This window comes from Plectrocnemia conspersa, unplaced genomic scaffold, assembly GCF_051122295.1.
Source record: "Plectrocnemia conspersa isolate PC_06_02 unplaced genomic scaffold, ASM5112229v1 ptg000001l, whole genome shotgun sequence".
Taxonomy (NCBI): domain Eukaryota; kingdom Metazoa; phylum Arthropoda; class Insecta; order Trichoptera; family Polycentropodidae; genus Plectrocnemia; species Plectrocnemia conspersa.
In genome coordinates, this window is record NW_028277165.1 from 29,388,864 (window position 1) to 29,410,903 (window position 22,040).

The 22,040-nt window shown below is 30.0% G+C and overlaps 1 protein-coding gene across 5 annotated transcripts; it reads left to right on the forward strand.

Moving 5' to 3' along the window:
• LOC148239550 (5'-3' exonuclease PLD3-like) lies at positions 1-21,122 on the forward strand. 5 transcript variants are annotated; one of them, XM_088196939.1, is made up of 12 exons: positions 1-260; positions 6,405-6,695; positions 16,661-16,773; positions 17,077-17,238; positions 17,314-17,485; positions 18,165-18,299; positions 18,363-18,485; positions 18,549-18,617; positions 18,825-18,956; positions 20,002-20,141; positions 20,210-20,375; positions 20,534-21,122. In XM_088196939.1, the coding sequence occupies exons 2-12, from the start codon at positions 6,426-6,428 to the stop codon at positions 20,807-20,809; spliced, it is 1,758 nt and encodes a 585-aa protein (XP_088053065.1). In that variant the 5' UTR covers positions 1-260; positions 6,405-6,425; the 3' UTR covers positions 20,810-21,122. The 5 variants fall into 5 exon arrangements, with proteins under 5 accessions (XP_088053065.1, XP_088053071.1, XP_088053091.1 ...); XM_088196945.1 differs by lacking the exons at positions 1-260; positions 6,405-6,695 and adding an exon at positions 10,199-10,287; XM_088196965.1 differs by lacking the exons at positions 1-260; positions 6,405-6,695 and adding an exon at positions 10,263-10,355.
• The last annotated feature ends 918 nt before the right edge of the window (positions 21,123-22,040 follow it).

Below are 22,040 nucleotides of genomic sequence, written 5' to 3' on the forward strand. Positions count from 1 at the left end.
ATTGGGGTATCGTTCGACCGGGGGTGTGGAGCGTCGGACGCCCTTATGGAGAACAACTTTTGAGAACACTGTCGACCTTCAGTTGGTCAAGAAGGAATGGGAAAACGCGAAAGGCCCTGATCGATGGAGTTCCCACACTTTAAGGAGCGCTATAACAATTTTCATATACCTTTACTCAACAAGTACTCTGGCACGCGCGCGCACGTGCCAACGTGAAACGTCCGTTGTTAAAAACAGCTGAAAAATGTGATCGATCTCAGGTATTGTAAATATTAATGTTTACTAGTTTAGTTTCTGTATTGAAGTTATCTATAAAAAAATCGTTTCATTTTGAACGAGGCTAATATAATACAAATATATTAATGTTTATTTTATTAATTTATTTAGCTAATATAGTTATTTATACACTAAACAAAATATATAACATAATCAAAAATTTTTTTTTTTAAATATTATAATTTATTTCTAAATGCATAAAAGTGTTTCCTTATTCTATTTAGGAAATCCGCTACATTTTTATTTTTGCGGATTTTTCTAGGAATATTATTATGCAAATTCACAGCTTCGTACAATATTCCCCTGGCCGTACTCGTTTTCTTATACCTATATATATCCTTAAATTATTTATAATATTAAATCTATGTACATCTTATTTCTTATTGAATACTTGATAAAATACTTTAGTAACATATTATTTTCTAACTTATATATAAATATTAAAAAAAATATCTTCAATATTTCTTAAATGTCCAACCATTCTAATCTGTTAATAATACTTCTACAATTATTAAACCTATTTATATTTAAAATTACTCTCATTAGCTTAATTTGTAATTTTTGCAACATCGTCTTATCTAATTTATTGGGCATATATAATATTGTTGCACAATCATTTAAGTGGGGCATATTTTTTTTGTATTTATAATTACCATATTTCTCATCATAGATAATATACTTAATTTTCTACTATTTTTTTGATTATTGAATTTCATTGTTCCTTAATTTTTTTATCTACAATTACTCCTAAATATTTCTATAATAAAGTTATCCATATATATTTTCATATTATTTGTATTTTACATTTAATGTATTTTACATTTTTCTATATTATTATTTATATCATTAATATACATATGTTATAAACAACAACGGTCATATTTTGGACTCCTGTGGTACACCGTGAGATTTTATTTTCTCTTTTGAATAAACGTAACTTTTTGCTTTCTTTTTTCTAAAAATATTTCACTTGTATCTGTTATCTCTAATATATTTAACATTATACTTCTATTGTTTCGAAAGCTCTCTTGATATGTAGTTATTAGATACATGTAAGTTTAAGTTATTGCACCATATCAAGTGGCATTTAACCAAAAGTGTTATAATCATACTCATATCGTAAACGATATGAGTATGATTAAGTCAATAACTAAATATAGCCAGAAAAACCTTAATCTTATGTAAAACTGATTTCTTTTATAAAATCAAAGTTGTAAAAAATTAGTTTTCAGCTTTATCACTTGATGGATTTTAATGATTCTTAGCATAAATGTATAGTACATGTGTATGTGTATTTATATAAAATTATATGTATATCGAATTAGTTAACTAATTGCGGAAATTTTGGTATACACACTTAGTTATGCAAAGACTTGAATACGATGATTAATAAATCATTACACGATTAATACATGTGTGTGTTATGATATAAGTGCATATGTAGTGCAATTATTTCAGTAAATCATAAATTGATTTGATAAATCATGATTGATCTTTTAATATTAAAAGTTCATTTATTCATTGTTATTTTTTTGTAGAAAAATGATGGGCGTTAGTTAAATGCGTTACAACGAAGTTAATACAACCATTAACTATTAAGTCAGTAGTGGGACACGACTCACGAGTTTTTGTAAAACTGTTTTACGAAAAACGCCCCTCATTCCACCATGAAGCGATCAATTGTGACTAAATTCCCAAGGAGCAAATTCCCGCGCGCCCTCCTTCGCTCCGTTCCTATTTAGAATCGATTTGAAAAGTGCAAAAACTTAATATACTGCATTAAATATATTTTTTATATTTATCAAAATTTCTCTATAGTTATCGGAAGAATCGAGATGTAAAAATGAGAATTTTTATTTCTCAAGAAACCATTGCCATACTCAAGACAAAAAATGGTTTTTGTATTATTGTAAAACTATTAAATAATATACTCATCCAACCACATTTTAAAATGTCACTCATACGTTTCTTCATTTGGTATTTAAATCTATTACAAATTATTAAATCTTGAAAATTTAATGATATTTTCAACACAATTTATAATATTGAAACATATAACCTTTTAACGGGATTGGTGGACAGCAGGTGCGACTTTTGCAACCAGTTACACGCCGGAAGAGTTAAGACAGTTTATTGTACAAAATATATATGTTTACCAAAATGTATACATAAAAATGTAGATGTTCGTATCTGGCGGCAAAGTGGAAATAGCGAGTCGTTATGGTCGTCCATTATTTGGTTAGTGATAAGTGATTTGTGCCTAGATAATAAAGTATTACTAAATAATCACCATATATATTTATAATTATGAATTAATTTAATCCTAGATGTTGAGATTTTAAATATATTCCATAATTATGACTAAATAGTTATTGACTGTCGATCGACCGAAATATTTTTAATGGAGAATAGAACGAGACCATGCTATGCAATTTTGTCACTGTCTATGCGCGCATACAAACGCATTTCTTATTCAGATTCGATGACGTCAAGCATGCGCGTCTTTTCAAACGTCTGGATATTTTTTCTCAAGTTATTTAAAATTATATCCTTAAATTAAATATATTATAAATATCTCTATATAATTTAATAAAACAATTTTTATAAATAATAAACTTTTATAATCGAAAAGGATTAATATTTATAGATTTCTTGTATCAATTAAATTCCATTCAATCATGAAAATAAATTTCAATAAAAAAAAACTTTTTTTTAAATCTTGTAATGAATAAATATATTTTTTTATATATTTTTAAAATTAAAATAAAACTTTTTTGTGTATAAATATATAATTTAACTTCTAAACTTAACTCTGCCAAAACGAAATTTATTTTATATAATATACACAGAGAAATATATAATATAAAAGAAATAGTTTATTCTTATCTTTATTTATAAAGATAATTAAATTATTTATAAAAATATATTCATTTAAAATGGTTTGGAATTAGGGCAACACTTTGGACTACAAATGGTTAAAAGTAGTCAATGAGAATCTGTAGAATGATTTTTAAGATAATATTTTCGAGTCCACGAGTCAATAGAATCGACTTGCGTTAATTTTTAAGACTGCAGTAGCTTCAGCTTTGTCCTCAACAGTATAATTTTTATTGAGCTTTGGATAGATTATGATAAAAAATCGTATTAATGGTTAAGAATATATGTTAAATATTTTAAGCTATTATCACATGTTTATGGTTTCAATAAAATTAATATTAATATATATGAATAGGGTTGAATTATTTTACTGCGTCATATGTATCTTAATTGACGTCAAATAGTAGTTATATACATTTTCATAGTAAAATATGATAAATGAAAAGAACATATCGTTTAAAATACGTGAAAATTTGTAGAGATTAAAATAAAAAATTATTTACGCTTCATATAAATTTTGTTCATAGAGTGATGGCAGCTGAAATAAATAAAATTATTTGCTACCCTTTAAAAAAATAATCTAATGTATTTATTCACTATTTATTTTTGACTCATTCGTATATCAATACATTTATTTAATCTCAAAACACACATCAATTTATCGAAAGCTTTTACCATAACGAACTAAATGTTACTCATGTATTTGAGACATAATTACATAATCAATATAGTCTCATTTTTGTTTTAATATGGACACGATATTTGTTCTATTCGCACGCTTTATTTGGGACCAGAAATGCAACAGTTTTCCATTTATGTGGTAATTTTTATAACTAATATTATGTGAAATAATGTATTTAATATTAAAAAGAATGTTTTTTTATAAACTGCGCATCAAAAAACATACAAATCGATACCCATTTAATTATGCCATTATAAACAGTAAAATAATTGAATTAGCGTGCTGCTCGATGATTATTCACCATATTCGTGATTTCCAATCAGAACACAGGGGTAGTTCATGGTGGGGAAGTAAAATTGCTGCAATTAAAGTTTATTGGTTTTTATTTCTCAGTTTTTTGGTAACCTTAAAAACGTAACCATTTCTAATTATAAAAAAAATAATTCACTGAAAATAAATATTTAACTATTCTACGTTAAAAAATACAGAAACAACATAAATAATACTAACAAGGAAAGGGTGGAGATATTAACTAGTATATATGTTAAAAATCATAACAAAACAAGAATGGGTAAATTGTATAAATTCAGCATATTTGATTTAAAGCTTTCATTGTTGTTTTATATTGTGTTAATTAAATTGCAAAATAAAACAGATAATAGTATATATTGAAACACGTGCTGCACATACAAGAACACCATGAAACGATTCTGCTTTCGCTCTAGTTCCGAGTAATTCCAGGTCATTGTTGGTTAAATGTAGGTGAACCGATGACGTCAAAGACCTAAATCGCTTTCCTACGAATGCAAATAATGAGGTATTCATTGATTTCCCTGTCGCGTCAGTTTGCAACCCCTAGCAAAATTTTCATGCAATAATCTATCAATTGCGTGTCACGAAATTTCCACGAAAATCATTTTATCGCATTATAAACTATAACTAGGAAATTAATGTAAAATTCCCCCTCATTTTTTTGACGTGTAGGTATATGAATAGATTTGTGAGTATTTTTAGTATCTTATCTGAGATACTAAAAATACTAATGTTCGGTTTATATTATTTTGTGCATATGATAGTTTTTCGGTCAACATCAATATATAATACATATATTGCATATACTTTTATTTCAGCTATTGATTTTTTCGTAGTACACCTTCGTGAAAATAACTCATTATGATAGCGATCTTTTCAAAGAGGGAGAACGGGTAATGGTATTTTTTTTATTTTAGTGGCAATTAAGGTGTTGTGTAATATTTTATTAGTGAAATATACAGGATACACTTAAACGATCATGAAAGATATTTATGATGTTATGTGCGGTGTGTAAATTGGTATAAAAATAAACTTAATTAAGACACAAAAAAATAATTTTAAGTATTAGAATTTTTTTTTATTTATACACTACTAATCTATGTTTAGAATTCATTTATAGCGTATACTATTATATGATACACATATGAAAGTAAAGCTCTTGTTATATTCTCTCGAGCCGTTTGCCGTTTATCCTTGGCAATAATAATGTATGAATATCCAAGGTCCGAAATTATTTTAGATCGCAAAAACATGAATCCTTGAAACAAAATGAAGGTCGCTGATTAAATATTAATTGCTATAGGCAAAAGTTTAGACGGTTAATTTCTATGTTTAAATTCTAAGCATAAAGCAAATATTTTTGTACTAGTAAGTGGAAATGTAAACTTAAATTACACAATAAAAAGAAAGGATATTTTTAATAGAACATAAAACAATAAAGGGTCAGTGCCAAATATCCCAGGAAAGCAGGTACGGCACACCGGAATTAATTATTCCAGAAGATAACAACGTTGTCAAATGTTATGCTGTTACACACTCCAGAGTCTGATAAGATATGTATTAGACCAAAAAAACAGACTCGCGAACCAAAAGGGACGTTGCACTTTAGCATACATAATCACCTTAATTAAGACTTTACATCCAGAACTCCACATAACTATTCTAAGCTCATACCATGTACCAAATAGTGCTACGCTGAATCGCATAAGACGATCATTAGAAGCCAGAGAAAATCAACCGCTTTCACTTCAACCATCCGATATGGGCCAGCCGAGCAGTAACCCTAAATCTCCAAGATCTTCGAATAACGAAGCAGATATATAAATATCAATATTGAAAAACCTCAAAATAATTAATTAATTTTTTGTTTATAATATTAAACTCGTAAAATGTCAAACTCAACTCATGGAGATTTAAAGCAACTGCTTGGCTGAACCAGATCTTATGTTCGAAGTGGAAGCGACTGTTTTTCTTACTTAGATGGTTTCGTCACTAGCGGTGGTGAGCTCGGGGTCAAAGTCTCGTGTATTTTCAAGTCAAATGTGATTTAGTTAGTAAAAAATATGAACATCAAATGAAAAGTATTCTTCTTAATACGTTTTTAATGTGTAATACTGTTAATGTTGCATAAATGGTTTTTAACTGTTCATATCATATGTTAGCCAAGCTTTAAACTATTTATAAATATGTTTTAAATTTTTTGTAATCATAGATCTGCGTGTTTACATATGATTTTTAATTAAAATATTTTTTGCAGTTATCGACGTTGAGAGCTAAGATGCCGGCATTCTGGGACAACTTGAGCTTCTCGCGTCCCGGACAACAAACACACCACAACCTCCAGGATGGCCTCTTCCAGATAGCTTCTCAGACTTGTAGTATATTAGTGAAAGTGAACAACACCAATAACATTTGTTACGGAAACAATTCGAATAACGTTCACTATGACTTCACCAATTCCAACGGAAGTGCTTCCACTCATACCAAAGTTCTAATTCCAGCTTTGAAGAAGCAGTCTTATATATCGGGCTATAGGCAGAGGCTGTCGGTGAGAAACAATTTTTTATTAGTACCCAAAATCATTTATAATATTTTTATATATTCTATGAAGACTCCATGACAAAAACATTAATATATTCTAACAAGTGTAAAACGCCCCGGGCGGCACTTGCTTGGGGGCGGCATATTCGCGATGGGAACGGCTAGTATGGTTCTTAACCATGAATGCACTAATATATATATATCCAGGAATAGCTTGAGCTTAACAATAAGCAATTAGTTATTTTATGAAATGCTGATTTTATGACCCTGCAAAAAATGTATGGCGGCACGTACCTTAGTTACGTCACTGTATGGCTCCCAACATTTTTTACCCTAGAGCACATTCTAAATTATATGTAGGGCGACAGGCACCACCTATTTTTTTAAAGCAAATTTATTGCTGGACATATGTAATAAATAATTAATACACAAAAAATACTTTTAAAATATATATTTTTTTGTTTATTTTCTGTAAAATGAATAACGTCATGGTTACCTCATACATACAAAATAAACATTATATAAAATTATAAGATCATCTTAAAGTTAGTGTGATCTTTCGCATAGCAGTGCTTCAAAATTAGGAGAGTATGATATCGGATAGTCGAGATCTATATTTTGATTTTATTGAATACATGTTTGAAAACAATCATTCAAAAAGGTATGTGTAACCGAAAAATCATTTTATCTTATATGCTCTTTTTAAGAATGGAAACTGTTTTTGTTTCCTGTATTCCACAAGTCCTCATATGATATATAGAATTTTAGCATAATATTATTCTGAAGATCAAAAATTTCTAGATTCAGTTCTTTTACTTTCACTTGAACAAACTCTGCAAGGTATGCAGCTATTTCTATGATATTTATTTGGCAAGTAAAAGGATTATTAAAAAATGATACCATTGGCTCGATAATAATAAACTGCTAAAATCTTTTTTCAAGCTGTACTTGAAGCACTTGAAAGTGCTTAACAAATAATGATACGTTGAATTCACTGTTACCTGCCATTTCCTGTATATTTGTGAAATGCATTTTGGGGAGCGTGTCATTAACAATTATTTACTAATTTCCAATATATTCAGTCAATAATATTCAATATGCGAATGCAATAAAATTATATTATATCTCAGCACTCTATCATCTTCATACAGTTAAATCTTTCCTAAAACTTTACATAGGGTTAAATCAGTTATGTTTAGCTAAATAATAAAGGTCCTAAAATATAGCTCTGTGGAACTTTGTACACCATTTATTACAACTACTTGTCTATTATTTAAATAACTTTTTAATAAATTTAGCGTTGGTTCTACTATTCCAATTAAGATTTACTTTGAAACATATAAATCAATCACTGACTTTTGTAATGAAAAATAATACTCTTGTATTTTATCATACATGTGTACTCATTATTGATTCACGTGTCCTTGGATTCATTACCGTGAACTTATGGGTCAAGGTTTATGTTTACCTATATAATATAAATTGACTATAAGTGGTAACTCCATGCAAAATGAAACAGAAAAAGATCAATTAAATGCGTCGTATCATAGTGAAATTGATATATGATATTATATTACGTTCAATAACTTTATGGGGTTTATAGTGCTTTGCAGTTTTTCCGAGGAGGCGTTTATGTTTAAAAATAGATCAGCAAAACAATGAGCTAGCTATAAGGTCAGATTTTCCGGTTTTACTGATAGGCAGGTAATTTTTGCTTTGTTCGCAGGAATAATACAGTCATGCATTTTTTATTATATATGTATGAGTAGTTTGTATGTAATTATTTTCTATTATTACTCTTTGCATTCGAAGTATTTTATACAGAATTTTTTAGAGATAATATGAGCAAATCATATCTCTAAATTTATATCTGCATAATAATTTATTGTCTGTATAGGTAAAATAGGTTATTATATTTAATACTTTGATTACAAATTTTAAGTGCATTTTATTTATTACGTTTATTTATAAATATTTGTTGCAAAAAATCGATAATTATTTATAGAGTTTGTTGTATACGTATTAATTGAATACCAAAGGCAGAATGGATGTCATTTACCGATGCAAATAAAGAACGACCAGTTAACCTAGTTCTATACTTATCTTACCTTCAATAATTAACATATTTATCAATTACTTAAATTACTTACTCATATTGTATATGATTGAAATAATAAAAAATATTTGTGCAAGGATTAATAGGGATTCGATAATTATTTTTCTTAGACTGGGTTTGGATTACTACTCATTGGATCTGTTTTTTACTGGTAGTACACATGTCCATATAAGTATTTTAATATTAAATAAAATTTAATATCAGTGGCGTGCGGTGGATTTTGAAACATGGCATTATTTACTAAAATGCCAAATAAAAATATTTTCAGTAGAGTACACATTACTTTTCGCATATTTACTTTACTAATCAATCAGAATTTTTCGTACATAAATTTCACTTGAGGATTGCGGACCATATATTTTTGACCAGCGGGCTATTGGTTGCCGACCCCTGGCTAATAAAAAATTGTCTTTATTAGTGGATTAGTTTTCTGAATAAAATTAAAGTAAATATGTATACAAAGGCACACGTGCCATATTTATTTGTTTTATAATTTTCAACCCCTTTTAAGACTGTGTTTTAGCTAGGAATGCCAACATAACGACAGTACAATATTTTTAGAATAAGCGCTGAATTCGATAATGAACGTAATCCACGTGTGTTAACGTAATCAAATGTAATGAGTCACTGAAAAACCACTGGTTTATTTGCTGTGTAATGTGGGTACTCTGACTCTGTGTCCTTTTAATGTAACAATGATGATTACATAACGGTTTTGGTTAATTATTGCTGACATTTTACATACACTATTATTGAAATAAACCATTTTATGGCGATGCTCGTAGAAACTTTTTCGTCCTTGGCTCGAGACAAAAGAAGTTCAGAACGTGGATGAGCTACATCTCTGAGGGGCGTAGTATCTCCGGGAGGTGCAAGTACGTTGGGTCATGGCTTCTCGTGCAATTGTAATACTGCAGTTACCAAAGTACAATGACTGACTGCAGTAAAGATTGATTTATTGAATCGGTCTGTTTGATTGATAGCATATCGATTAACAAATTGTCAGATTATGAAAGCAAAAACGATCCTCCCGTCTGCTCTCTCCCCTGTTTTCGCAGTATTTTCAAAAAATACAGGGATCAAAAAAATATCTGTTTTAAACGCACTATTTGGGCCGGAAATGAGATTTTAGCATCATATCGCTAGTCCATTATCATACGAATTATTTTCTGAGATTTTTTCCGCTTAATTGCTTATCACATCTTGTTTAATTTATTTTCGAATATTTATATTATATTCGTCATAAATTGTTATATTATCTTTAAGTCTATTAGCCATTACCTTCGGATTTCTGTGTCACAAAGTCCATTTTTGGAATAACACGAGTAATTATGCGGCGTTAAAGTGGCACATTAAATAAAGTATGTTTCGGTGCATTGTTGGGGGGCAGTTGCATTCCACGGTTGGCGCAATTATTATACGGCCGTGTGGTGGGCCACAGAAGGTCGATTCTTCGTCACACTTCAGTCTGATTGTTCGTTCGGTACGGATTGGTGCACTTCGTTCGCTACAAATGTCCTCGGAATAGGAGATCCGTAAATATTTTATCATGTATTTGTATTCAAAATAAAATTACTGACCTTAACTTCAAAGCTGTATTTTTAAGAATCAATCGAAAAAAAAATTTGGAGCTTACTCTGTATATCAAGGACAGCTAAATATTTAGGACTGCGGTATAATTAATATATACAAAATCGTAGACGAACAACCCCAATCTTTTCAAAAATCATAAAAAATCATACTTATATCTACAAATATATGTTTATAAATATTGTGCAGAATATTTATTTGACAATCATTGGTTTGCTAGGATAATATAACTGCGGCTTGTGACAATTTCGCTAATATTTACACTGAAAAGTACCATTGTTGGCGGTTCAGTTGTCTTTACGTGTGTCGGTGCGTTATCGTGGTGAAATTTTAAACCAAAAAAGTGAACCATTTCTACCAGAAGCTTATAAGTATCTGTAAATATTATATTTCCATTTGATTGTTATGTTTATATGACTTTTTATTAACTATTATTTTAAATTCAATCAGCACTTTTAAAGTAAATATAATATTAGTAGGAGATTGTTCTCACCAATATTTCTTGTTTTATGTCTTATCCATAATAACACATCACTTTCTATAATTCGCCACCAATACGATTGAGGAAATAAAATATTAAACGATGTCTATATTTTAAATCAATCATAAGGCACGCAGGGGTGATGTGTTTTATAGTCTATTTTTGTATGTAGAACAAAGTTTACTTCTATAAATAGAAGTGAACGGTTAGTTTAATTAGATATATATAAATAATTCCATGGTGCTATTTATATGAATATTTATTAGTTTTGCGAATAAACTTGTGTTTATAATGAAAAAAAAATATAGTACGAATACATTTAAATATGTTTGTTTATCAACATATTTTTATGGCAGCAAATTAAATAGTCAGCTTTGGGTCAGAATAAAAATATAGTCTCGGTCAGATTTTTATTAACATCCTGGTCAATATTATATTATTTAGAGTCAGGATGAATATCAAACGGTAAGAATAAAAATAGCATTCAGTCAGAATAAAAATATAGGACGATGAAAATTAAAATAATTAATGGGCATAATTATATGGTTCAGGGTCAGAATAAACATTAAATAGTTATAATGAAAAATAGCATATGACCAGAATAAAAATATTATAAATATAAATGGGCAATAAATTATTTAACTATACACATGCCTAGTATCTTAAAACGTTGTTTAGTCGGCTTATCTGATAGATATGCATTCCTTCAAAGTCAAACTAAATGCTTTATTAGTTTATGCTGTAATATATTGTTGAATGTTAATACATGCTTGTAAATTTTGCGAAAAAAATCTAAGGATTTAAGAGTCAAAACATTTTCTTTAGAGATATTGAATGGAGATGTAGTAACTATTGTTATATTCATGTTTTTTTTTGAGAAATATAATAAACAAACAAGGCAAATTTCCACTTTGAGAAATATAATAAATAAACAAGTCAAGTTGCCGACATTTATAACTAATTATTAGTCTTCCTATTTATTAATATTTTGTGTTTCAAACAATAAGAAGCGTTTAAACCTTCTTCCTTACATTCAGGTACTTGTAAAAATACTTTTTACGCTGATCTTTTATTGTGTTATCTACGAGTACCAATAAAAATCAATAAGACGATTATGTGGAAAAACCTTTTAATCCCATTTATTTTTTAATTTTCATTAATGGATTACATTGTTGAAAAAAATATTTTTAAAAATGCGGGCGGAAAATATTTTTTTGGATCAATAGTCTATGAATTCACTACATTTGACAAAATATGGTCTTTCATTTCTGGATGTCTCAATAAAATATATTTCTATATTACACATGATTTTTTGTCACGATTATCCCAAAGAACATTATGAGTAAATCTGTTTGTGACATATTTTTTCTAAAAACAAATTTATGTGATTAAAATATTTTTATTTTATTATTTCATATTTAATATTTGTTTTAGAATAATTCAATAATATTTATTTATTAGAAAGATTTATTTCTCTTATATTTATTTATTTCTACTCATGTTAAACGTTAATTAAATTTAAGTTATAGATGTGAATATTTTAGAACTAAAAATACGTAAATACCGCATAATATTATTCTACTTTGATATATTACCCCGATAACACTACTTGGGTTAATCCCCTACAATAAACATCATTTTATTTTCCGTTTCTGCAATATGAACATTGTCGTTTTCGTAGTTCTAAGTCTTGAAGATATTGTTTTCAAAAAATAAAATGCAAGGATTTCAAAAAATCTATTTTTGCTTCAATTCTGGGATTGCAAACTCTAGTTAGGTGTGTGCGAGCGGTAGCGAGCGAACGTTGGTCAGAACATTGAGCATCCCATGAATAACTCTCAACGAATCTATTTAATTGTATGTAGGACGCGAATGAAGCAGGAATAAAGACAGAGCTAGGGAAAAACACTTTACGATTTCTTTATTTAACATAATATTATTTATGAAATCGATATTAAATTAAGTTAAAGTGTTTAGTATAAACTATTTCCTAAATTACGTGAATTTTCAATCTGTTATAGTCATGTTTTTGAGTATGTTATCTATGTTTAAATAGAAGAAAAGTTGGCAAGTTGCGAGCCCAAGCAAACAAGTTGGCCTTAAATCACTTTGATAATGACCATCTATTATTATGCTGACCATCTGTCAACATAAAACTGACCATGATGTTAAAATAAAAATCATAAATATAAATACTGGCTATTCTGTACAAATATTGACCTATGAACTGTAATAAATACTGAATGAAAAAATAATTTTGAGCATCTATCAAAATAATTCTCATTATTTAATGTAAATTCTAATCAGTCCAATTTAAATTTTAACCATTTAATATAAATTTTGACCACAACTGTATTAAAATTCAGCCTAAAAATACCTGTCTATTTTTATCGTACATATGTATATGGTACTACTATTTCTATGTAAGTTACGTCCTAGTCGATTTTAATTATTAGCATAATTAATACCACAACGACTCTTACTACTGCTTCTCCGCGTAGGCTACTCATTAAAACTGTAAAATCATAATTATGAAAAAAAAGTAATTTAAGGTTGAAAACACTTTTATTAATTCAAATAATATTTAAATAACTTATGGCATAAATATGTGCTCCCCCACATATTAGAAAATTTGGAAATAGTGCGCAAAAATATCAGCCGCAGTAAAAGGGTTAAACGTCTTCTGGGATAAATTAATCTAATGTATGTACAGTACACGCCAACTCGAGTATTGAACTTTTACGCACGCTAAAATCAGTGGCGTAGCTAACTTATGCAAAGCATAAGGGCCTATCTTGACAGGGAGTCCAAATTGCTAAGCACTCAATATAAAAAAAGTTAAAACAGTACATACACAATATAAATAAATTTTCGAGATCGAGCTAAAATAATATCATTAATATGAATATATGTACATACTCACCAGGCGCGAGCAGTGATATAATTCCCCTCTCGATCACTCACGTGTTGAGTGACGAGAGTGAGTGAGAGATAAGAGCATGCGGTCAGTATGCCCTTATTTTATCCATGGGGTACAACGAATACTTTCATTGAGTAAGATGTTTTCAGGTTACTTTTGTCAAAAAAGTACATTTTAAGAATGGAGCAAAGATTTAAAATCAACTAGATCGCGATCGACTGGTTGGACTGGACAGTTCTGAACCAAAGCCTTTGGAATTTATTTCGCGATACTTATAAGATGCACAATGGTACCTGTCAGACAAAGGCTTTAGAACTTGCATGTGTTGTGTTGTAAAACTAATGGATTTGTTTATGGCGCTTTTAACGCTTAATAATTATTTCTTATAAACCATTTCAATGAAGGGTTTGTACATGTTTAAACTTGCTATGGTCTAAGTAAGTTTTACAATCATCAAAAAATAAAAATTCACTGACACTGGTAAAGTTTTCGATAACGAATTAACAACTGATAGTAACCGCTCGAATCGCGTTTACAGTTATACACCGTTCTGGCGGGGGCTATGAGTCACGACAGTCATAATAGATTTTAGATCGCGATCGAATAGTCAATTTCAGTCGGCCATGTTTGTCCCGCGTCAAAAGTAGTGTGCCTGTCAAATGAAATGACAGCTATTACTATTAAATTGCCGCAGGTAATTGTTTTAATATACGCACGTGCATTGTAAATATTTAGATAGTTGATTCGTTGATATGTAAACATGTGCGTTATCAGCACGGGTTATTATTATAATTAACTACACATACTATGCTTTGTTTATGGTTTGTTTTAATACATCACACTTTTAACTATAAACATTTATTTTATCTTCATTTATGGTGATGGTTTTATTTCGCAGTTTTTAGATTGAATGGGTAAAAGTAAATATTTAGCATCTGTGAATTTTCCTATCACACTTTGTTTTAGTTTTGTTATATTATTCGTTTTTTATTTGTTAGATGATATCATTGTCTCAAATAGAAACAGTGCTAACTGATTTTATATATTTTTTCTTTAAATGTATTTTTGTAATGTTATTTTATTTCAGCTTCAGCGGAATTAGCTGCAATACAAAAAAAAAATTTAAACAGTCAATATATTATTTGGAAACAATAATGTTATATCTCTGCTGATGATAAAATCTTGATAGTCGTTTACTATAGCGTTGTATTTTATAATTTTATTGAACTGGTTTAGTCTTTATTATCAATTAATTGCTTCGAGGCTTCATTTTTGTCATAAAAGCTTTACCTTTCGTCGTACGCTACAATATGATTGAGAAATAAATAGTTTCTGTTGCGCAAGAGAAACACAGAACAAACTTTATAACGGCGATTTTTTTGGTTTTATTTTATTTGGGCTGCACCCATTTTTCAAGCTTTTTGGTTTTAAGCGGTTCAGAGCTGTTGGATTACCCATTCAACTAAATCATTTGTTTGGTCTTTATGACGCGTACGAATTTATTCATTTTTAAAGCTCTTGTCCCCAGCACATATTTTTGGAACCACTACTTGATTATATTCCATTTTTAATTTATTCCCATTTGAAGTTAAATTTTTAATAAAACTGAATTCGATGCTTTAATATTAATATGATAAAATGACATTGGTGTAACAGATAGTCGAGTTACAAGTCTATGAAGAGTTTATTTCGACCAATTCAGCTGCATTGTAAATCCCCGTCCCCTTAATATACGCTTCTGTCATCCGGCATGAGTGAATCGCTATCATAAATGAGTATTATTTGTTGGTTTCACGGTCCTTTTACGTGAACGAATGAAAACAAAAGTCTTTGTCTTGAGCATGACAATGAAATAGATTATATTGTGCATGTGTGACAAATAGTTATACCAATGTTGACGACAATGATTAATATTTATGGTTTGAATAAAACTGCGTCATTTGAAAGTTCTATAAAACGTCGTTGTTTATGTTTTCGCGAGTCTGACGATTTCTATTTCTGGGGGTTCTCATATAGCGTTGTGTTTAAACGGCTATATCTCTCGTAGATTGATTTATAAAGCTCCATTGTTAAAATTTTGATCGTTAATGTGAATTATGTAGGATTCCCTACAAAGTAATGGCTGCTCTTTCAAGAAAAGTTAAATGTGTACGAAAAGTATTTGGCTTGAATTGAGAAAAACTGAACTAAAGAATAACTACGAATTCTTTATGTATAATCATTTAAAAAATGAAACGATTCAAGGACGTTATTCTATCTCTAATATTTTTTATTAAAATACGGTTAAAACCACTGCCAGTCTTAAGAATTTCCTACTCAGATTGAAGCGTAATATGAAGAAGTAGTATAAGTCGGTGTCTAATATCCGAAAGTGTTCGAATCCCATATAGACTAGTGTTTTATAATGTCTGGGAAATCAGAATTAGTGATTGTTATGTTATTAAAATAACGATCGATCATAATATATTAGGTTTTCCTAGATTTTCCCAATCTCACAGAGTAATATCATGAAGAAAAATTAAAATAAAATCCACCTGTAATAATAGTTCTTAATTATTAAAAATGGATTTCGCTGATTTGCAGACTGCTTTCAGTTTGGTGTCTAACCACTTACTTATTAGTTGTTAATTGTGTTTACCCCGTTGTAACGAATTAGTTTAACCTCATATTGCAAATGAAGATTTAAAATAAATCAGTAAAATAATTGTTGCATTTTTTGTCAGGTGGCGCTCAGTAAAGAAAATATTATCAAATAATTCAATTTATGATAAAATTGCTAAAGATATAACATCAAAATAAAATCAAACGACTTGAAAACTGTAAATTTTAGCAATTCATTAAAGTTTAAATAATGCCATATTTCAGACTGTATTGGAGAGTACCAGTTTTGGGAATGCGTCTCCTGCAGATGACGAATTCGACCAGTGGGAACAGAGCTTTATGTTGCGGCAAGATCAAGGATCGGCTAACTCTAAAAAGTATGAAAAACATTCAATCATCATCTTTATATTTTAATTCTAAAATCTTCTGACCATACAATTATAAATAAACATACATTTATATGTATATATCTAATCAATTTAAACTATGTTGAAACAAAATTATACAGTCAATAAGTGTAATATTTAATGATACAGCTAAAACCAGCTTGTAATTTGATACAACAATCTAGTCATCTTATCGTTACGTTAATGATCTTGTAAAGGGTATATAAAGCTCCTGTTATTTTAAGAAAATTTTAAAGTTCATCACATATGTAATAATTGATTTTATTTTTATAGATGGGGTACAGATAGCTGGTGCAGACCGTCATGCATTCCGATTTCGTTTATCCTAGTCTTAATAGTATTAGTAGTTCTTGTACCTTTATTAGATCATTCAAATTCCTTTTCGAATGTAACTTCTAAATTTGATCACCCTTATATGTGTTCCGATCAATGCAGGTGATTATATCATAATATTAGTCATGGTGATATGGCATTGTGTGTCAATATAATAATGTGAATCATATTTTATAGTATGACGCTAGTAGAAAGCATACCAGAGGGTCTATTGTGTCCAACAAAGAATCCATCGACACATGAATCATGGATGAATCTGATCAATATGGCTAGGGACACAATTGAAATCGCTTCTTTCTATTGGACGTTGCGAGAAAACGAGGTGTATCCACACAATTCTTCCAAAAAGGTATGTTGTAGAAGAGTAAACTAGGGAAAATTAGTCTAAACGATTAGAACTAGCTAAAATACCGTTTGAGTTCACACCACATGAGTAAACTATATTTACACTTTTTATGACAATATAAACGTTGGTTTTAAAAGTTTGCTTAAACTTATAAAATTCTGGATGCTAGAGTTAATTATTTTGGGGTTTGTATTCCGAGTGGTGTGACTTATTCAGTAAATTAATTCCGGAAGAGCTGTTTGATTTTTAGACAATTTTGTTGTACAGCTATAAATTATACTGATATACAGCTAAAGTTCAGGTGTCAGTATCGGAGGGCGATGTCGAATGAGGAAGAGACTAGGTTGATTAAAAATATTGAAGCAGACAGTCGGAATCGATGTAAAGTTATTGAGTCCTATCAGCGGTGAAGTTGAGGAATGGCAAGCTTCTCTGTCTCTGATTTTTTTTATATGTTTTCCTACGACAGATTAGAGAAAATGGTTATTCAGACCAATGGTGGCACAGTTAATTTACAATCCATCTACAAAAATAAATCTTCTAAAAATCATAGAAGGAAAAGTAAAGAAGTCAAAAGCGTTTAATCAATTAACAAATCAAGAAAACTTATATACCTCAATGTACAAGTCATGAATTGTAATTTTCTAATATTTGTATTCTATATTACATTTGTGTTTCTAAGGGCGAGGAAGTGTTTCAAGCTTTGTATAAAGCAGGAACGAGAGACGGAATCACAGTGAGCATCGTTCAGAGCGCTTCGACGAAAGAGAATCCAAACACAGACACCGAGTTTCTGGAAAAGAAGAAAGCAGCTAAAGTATAAACCGGTCTCTTATACTAGAGTCGAACTAATGTTTATTTACTTGAATATTTTCTTCAGGTTAAAAGTGTAAATTTTCCAAAATTATTGGGAGGCGGAGTGTTGCATACAAAATTATGGATTATAGATCGTACGCATTTCTATATAGGCAGTGCGAATATGGATTGGAGATCATTGACACAAGTATGAAATAGTGTATAAGATTTAAAAGGTTGGAAGTTATTTTACGCATCTTTATAATTGCAGGTCAAAGAGTTGGGTGCCATGGGAGTGAACTGCACATGTTTGGCTGCAGATATAGCGAAAATATTTGATGTAATAATTTCATTGCCTTAGTGTTAACGTCATGGTACAATGCAACATGTTTTTTACCACCTGCATTGCATTGCATGCTGATGATATCTTTGCGCCAATGCAGGCAATAGATTCACGCTATGCGCCAACACGTTAACATAAGCAAAATTTGCATATCTTTAATTATTTTCTTTAGATACTTGTTTTTATCGATCTTCTTCATTGTAGGTTTATTGGTTTCTGGGAAGAGACGATGCTGTTATACCAGAAATGTGGCCGCCAGCGTTTCATACTAAATTCAATAAAGAACATCCGATGAACGTGAATATGAGCGGCTCGCATTATATGTCTTATGTATCGGTATGTATAGCTTGAAACAAATTCATACTATCAACTAATGACTTATAGATGGATAGACATTTCTTCTCATGGCTCAACTTGTTATTACAGTTGTGTTATGCAACTTTATAAAATATATCACAACTTCTATATTGTTTTGATTCCTTGTGACTAAGCTGCGACTGTCCTGTAACTATGTTTCTGTCTCTAATCGATTAGTGATGCCGGAGACCAGTAATAGTAGCCGTAATGGCAAGTTCCGCCGTTTATAATATCCACCCACTCTAATAAAGCATGAGTATATCTTCCGGGTGAAACTTTATAAGCGAAACCATCCTAGTTGCCTCATGATAGCAACACAAAGGATAACAACTTAAATAATAAAATACAAATTAATATGACTCGTGTTTCGAAGATTACAATACATAGTGGTAGTAAACGATTAACATTTATGGTGTCTTGGTTGTTCTTAATACGATGATTTATCTCAGGTGTTTGTTTCTTAAAGCACCTCCGTTCAATTTTCATTTTCTACTAATCCCATAAAAACTTGATTATATATCAAGGAAAAATATAACTTGATTTTACTTTAAAAAATAGCAACTTTTCTTCACGGAATGATATAAGGAGTATTGTTTTGTTGAAATTGGATGGTTGCATGTATGTTACTCAAATCATAAGTGTTAGACTGTAATTACAATACAATCTTAAATATATATAAAAGTTAATTTATACTTCTTTTTGTCCGATCAAATGTCTTTCGCCCAATCTTCAGTGTTCAGTCTCGGTGTTGCTGAACCCGTTCTTTTTTAAAGTAATTGTGACTTATATAGTATTTATTTGATGTCATTTCACCAGCCAGCTCTAAAAGCATTTTTGTCATTATTTTTTTCCTAATTTCTGGTCTGGATTTTATGTTCCATATTCACTAAGCTGATTTAACACCGTTACGTAAACAATTATTACTGATACAATAAATTGTTAATGTGTGTTATATTTTCTATAAAATGATGGTCATTGTAACTTTTACGATACTATAAATAAAATATTTTGTAACTTGTTTCAGAGCTCTCCGCCTCCGTTGAGTCCTCACGGTCGCACTAATGACTTGGATGCAATTACAAATGTTATTAGAACTGCCGAGAAGTTTATATATATTGCTGTGATGGACTACTTTCCAATTATGCTTTACACGCCGAAGCCTTTGTAAGATTCATATTATTGCATGGTGTAAACACAATTTTCTATACTATTAAACGTACAAATATTTTCAGATTTTGGCCTCATATAGATAACGCCATCAGAGCTGCGTCTATAGAGGAAGGCGTTCATGTGAGAATGCTGATAAGCTGGTGGAACCATTCGAGATCTTCAGAAGATTTCTTTTTGCGTTCTCTTACTGCTATAAGTATGCAGCATCCGAAAGTAGACATTCAAGTGGTAAATGTGCTATTTATTTACTTTATTCCAATTCACATGATAGCGTTGATGAGAGGATGCATCCGATTTAATATCTAGAGTTTCTCATATTGATGATTTATACTCCCATGTTCCTTACCCTTCAATAAGCTTTGATTATATGGAAATATTTTATTTAGAAAAGATACGTCGTTCCTGCCACCGCTGACCAGAAAAAGATTCCGTTCGGTCGAGTGAACCACAACAAATATATGGTGACGGACAAAGTCGCTTATATCGGCACGTCAAATTGGTCCGGCGATTACTTTGTGAACACGGCTGGTGTTGGATTGGTCATGGAAGAGCCGGATCACAGTTCGGGATCGAATTCCACTCAAGACGGCATCAGGAAGCAGTTGCAAGATGTTTTTGAAAGAGACTGGGAGTCACCGTATGCCTTGGAGCTGATCAGATAATCAGCAATGTAATGATTTTTTATACTGTGCAAATCCTCCAATTTTGTGGAGTAAGATTATTTCGACGCTTGTCTCAATTTTGCACTTATTATATGTAAATTAACATTGTGTATATAATGAATTTTTTATCAACATTAAAATATTGAGTGCAAAATTGAGATACAATATTTGCTAATAGCGTCAATTTTTTTTTAAAATTTGTACTTTATGTCAAGAAGTGCTATTTTTTTTATTGCATCATACAATTCATGTGATATAAATCAGCATAAATATTTATTAAATGATAATTTAAGAATAAAATCTCTACAAACAAGTCTTTTGCTATGTTATTTTTTATTAGATAGATATACATTTTAGAAAAAATATGAAGTAGTGTTTGGTAGACTGCTGCACCCGTTTAGATAAATATATTTTTATCACTTCAAAATCATCACAGATTTACAGGTGTACACTACCGGGTAAAAGTTTAAAAACAAACTATTTTTTGTAGATATTCTTAATATAAATTATATAAAAACATTATATGAAAAAAGCAAATACATATTTATCATTAAATTTAAAATTACAATTTTAAATAGTAATTTTTTAACAAAAAAAAAAAATTTCACTCTCTTTTGACGTGGATTTTTGACTTCTGAGAAGGGATAATTGTTTTTTGCCCTCTTCTATTGGGCAAAATTCGGTTTAGATGTGCTTTATTCGTTTCTCACTCGTAATTTTGTTTTAAAAAGTCTTAATATGAACACTTTCACCGCGATTTTATTACTTTTGACCAGGATATGAAATTCAGGGCTCGGGTTCGCTCTCGGCGGCCCTCTTCTTTCCATTTTCTCGTCGTAACGAAGGCATTTTTTAGTAACAATGCGTCCTCCAAGTTTTGCTACCCTTAATCAATATTGAGCAGTTGACACTGATATATTTTCAATACCTCTTTTTCACTTGGGAGCAAATTTCTGTTGAGTAAACCATTTATTTTTTTTACTTAAAATTACTATGTGATGATCCCGTTGTTTTAATGTAATGATAGGACTTCCAGATCGAGGTTTATCACAATTTAGTCCTGTATTTTTAAAAATGTTCACATCTTCCTTCATGGTGATCTTAGAGATATTTATTTGTTAGGCAATATATCGCAAGGTTCTGTTGTCGTGATGAAGTGACAATTGCAGTTTTTTTTCTGCAATATTATTTTTCAGCACCATTGTAGCAAGATATTTTTATTTTTAACACC

Coding starts and splice junctions, on each gene's coding strand:
- LOC148239550 (XM_088196939.1), top strand. CDS start 6,426: ATGCCGGCATTCTGGGACAACTTGAGCTTCTCGCGTCCCGGACAACAA. Junction 6,696..16,660: donor GCTATAGGCAGAGGCTGTCG/GTGAGAAACAAT, acceptor GCCATATTTCAG/ACTGTATTGGAGAGTACCAG. Junction 20,142..20,209: donor CTTTACACGCCGAAGCCTTT/GTAAGATTCATA, acceptor AAATATTTTCAG/ATTTTGGCCTCATATAGATA.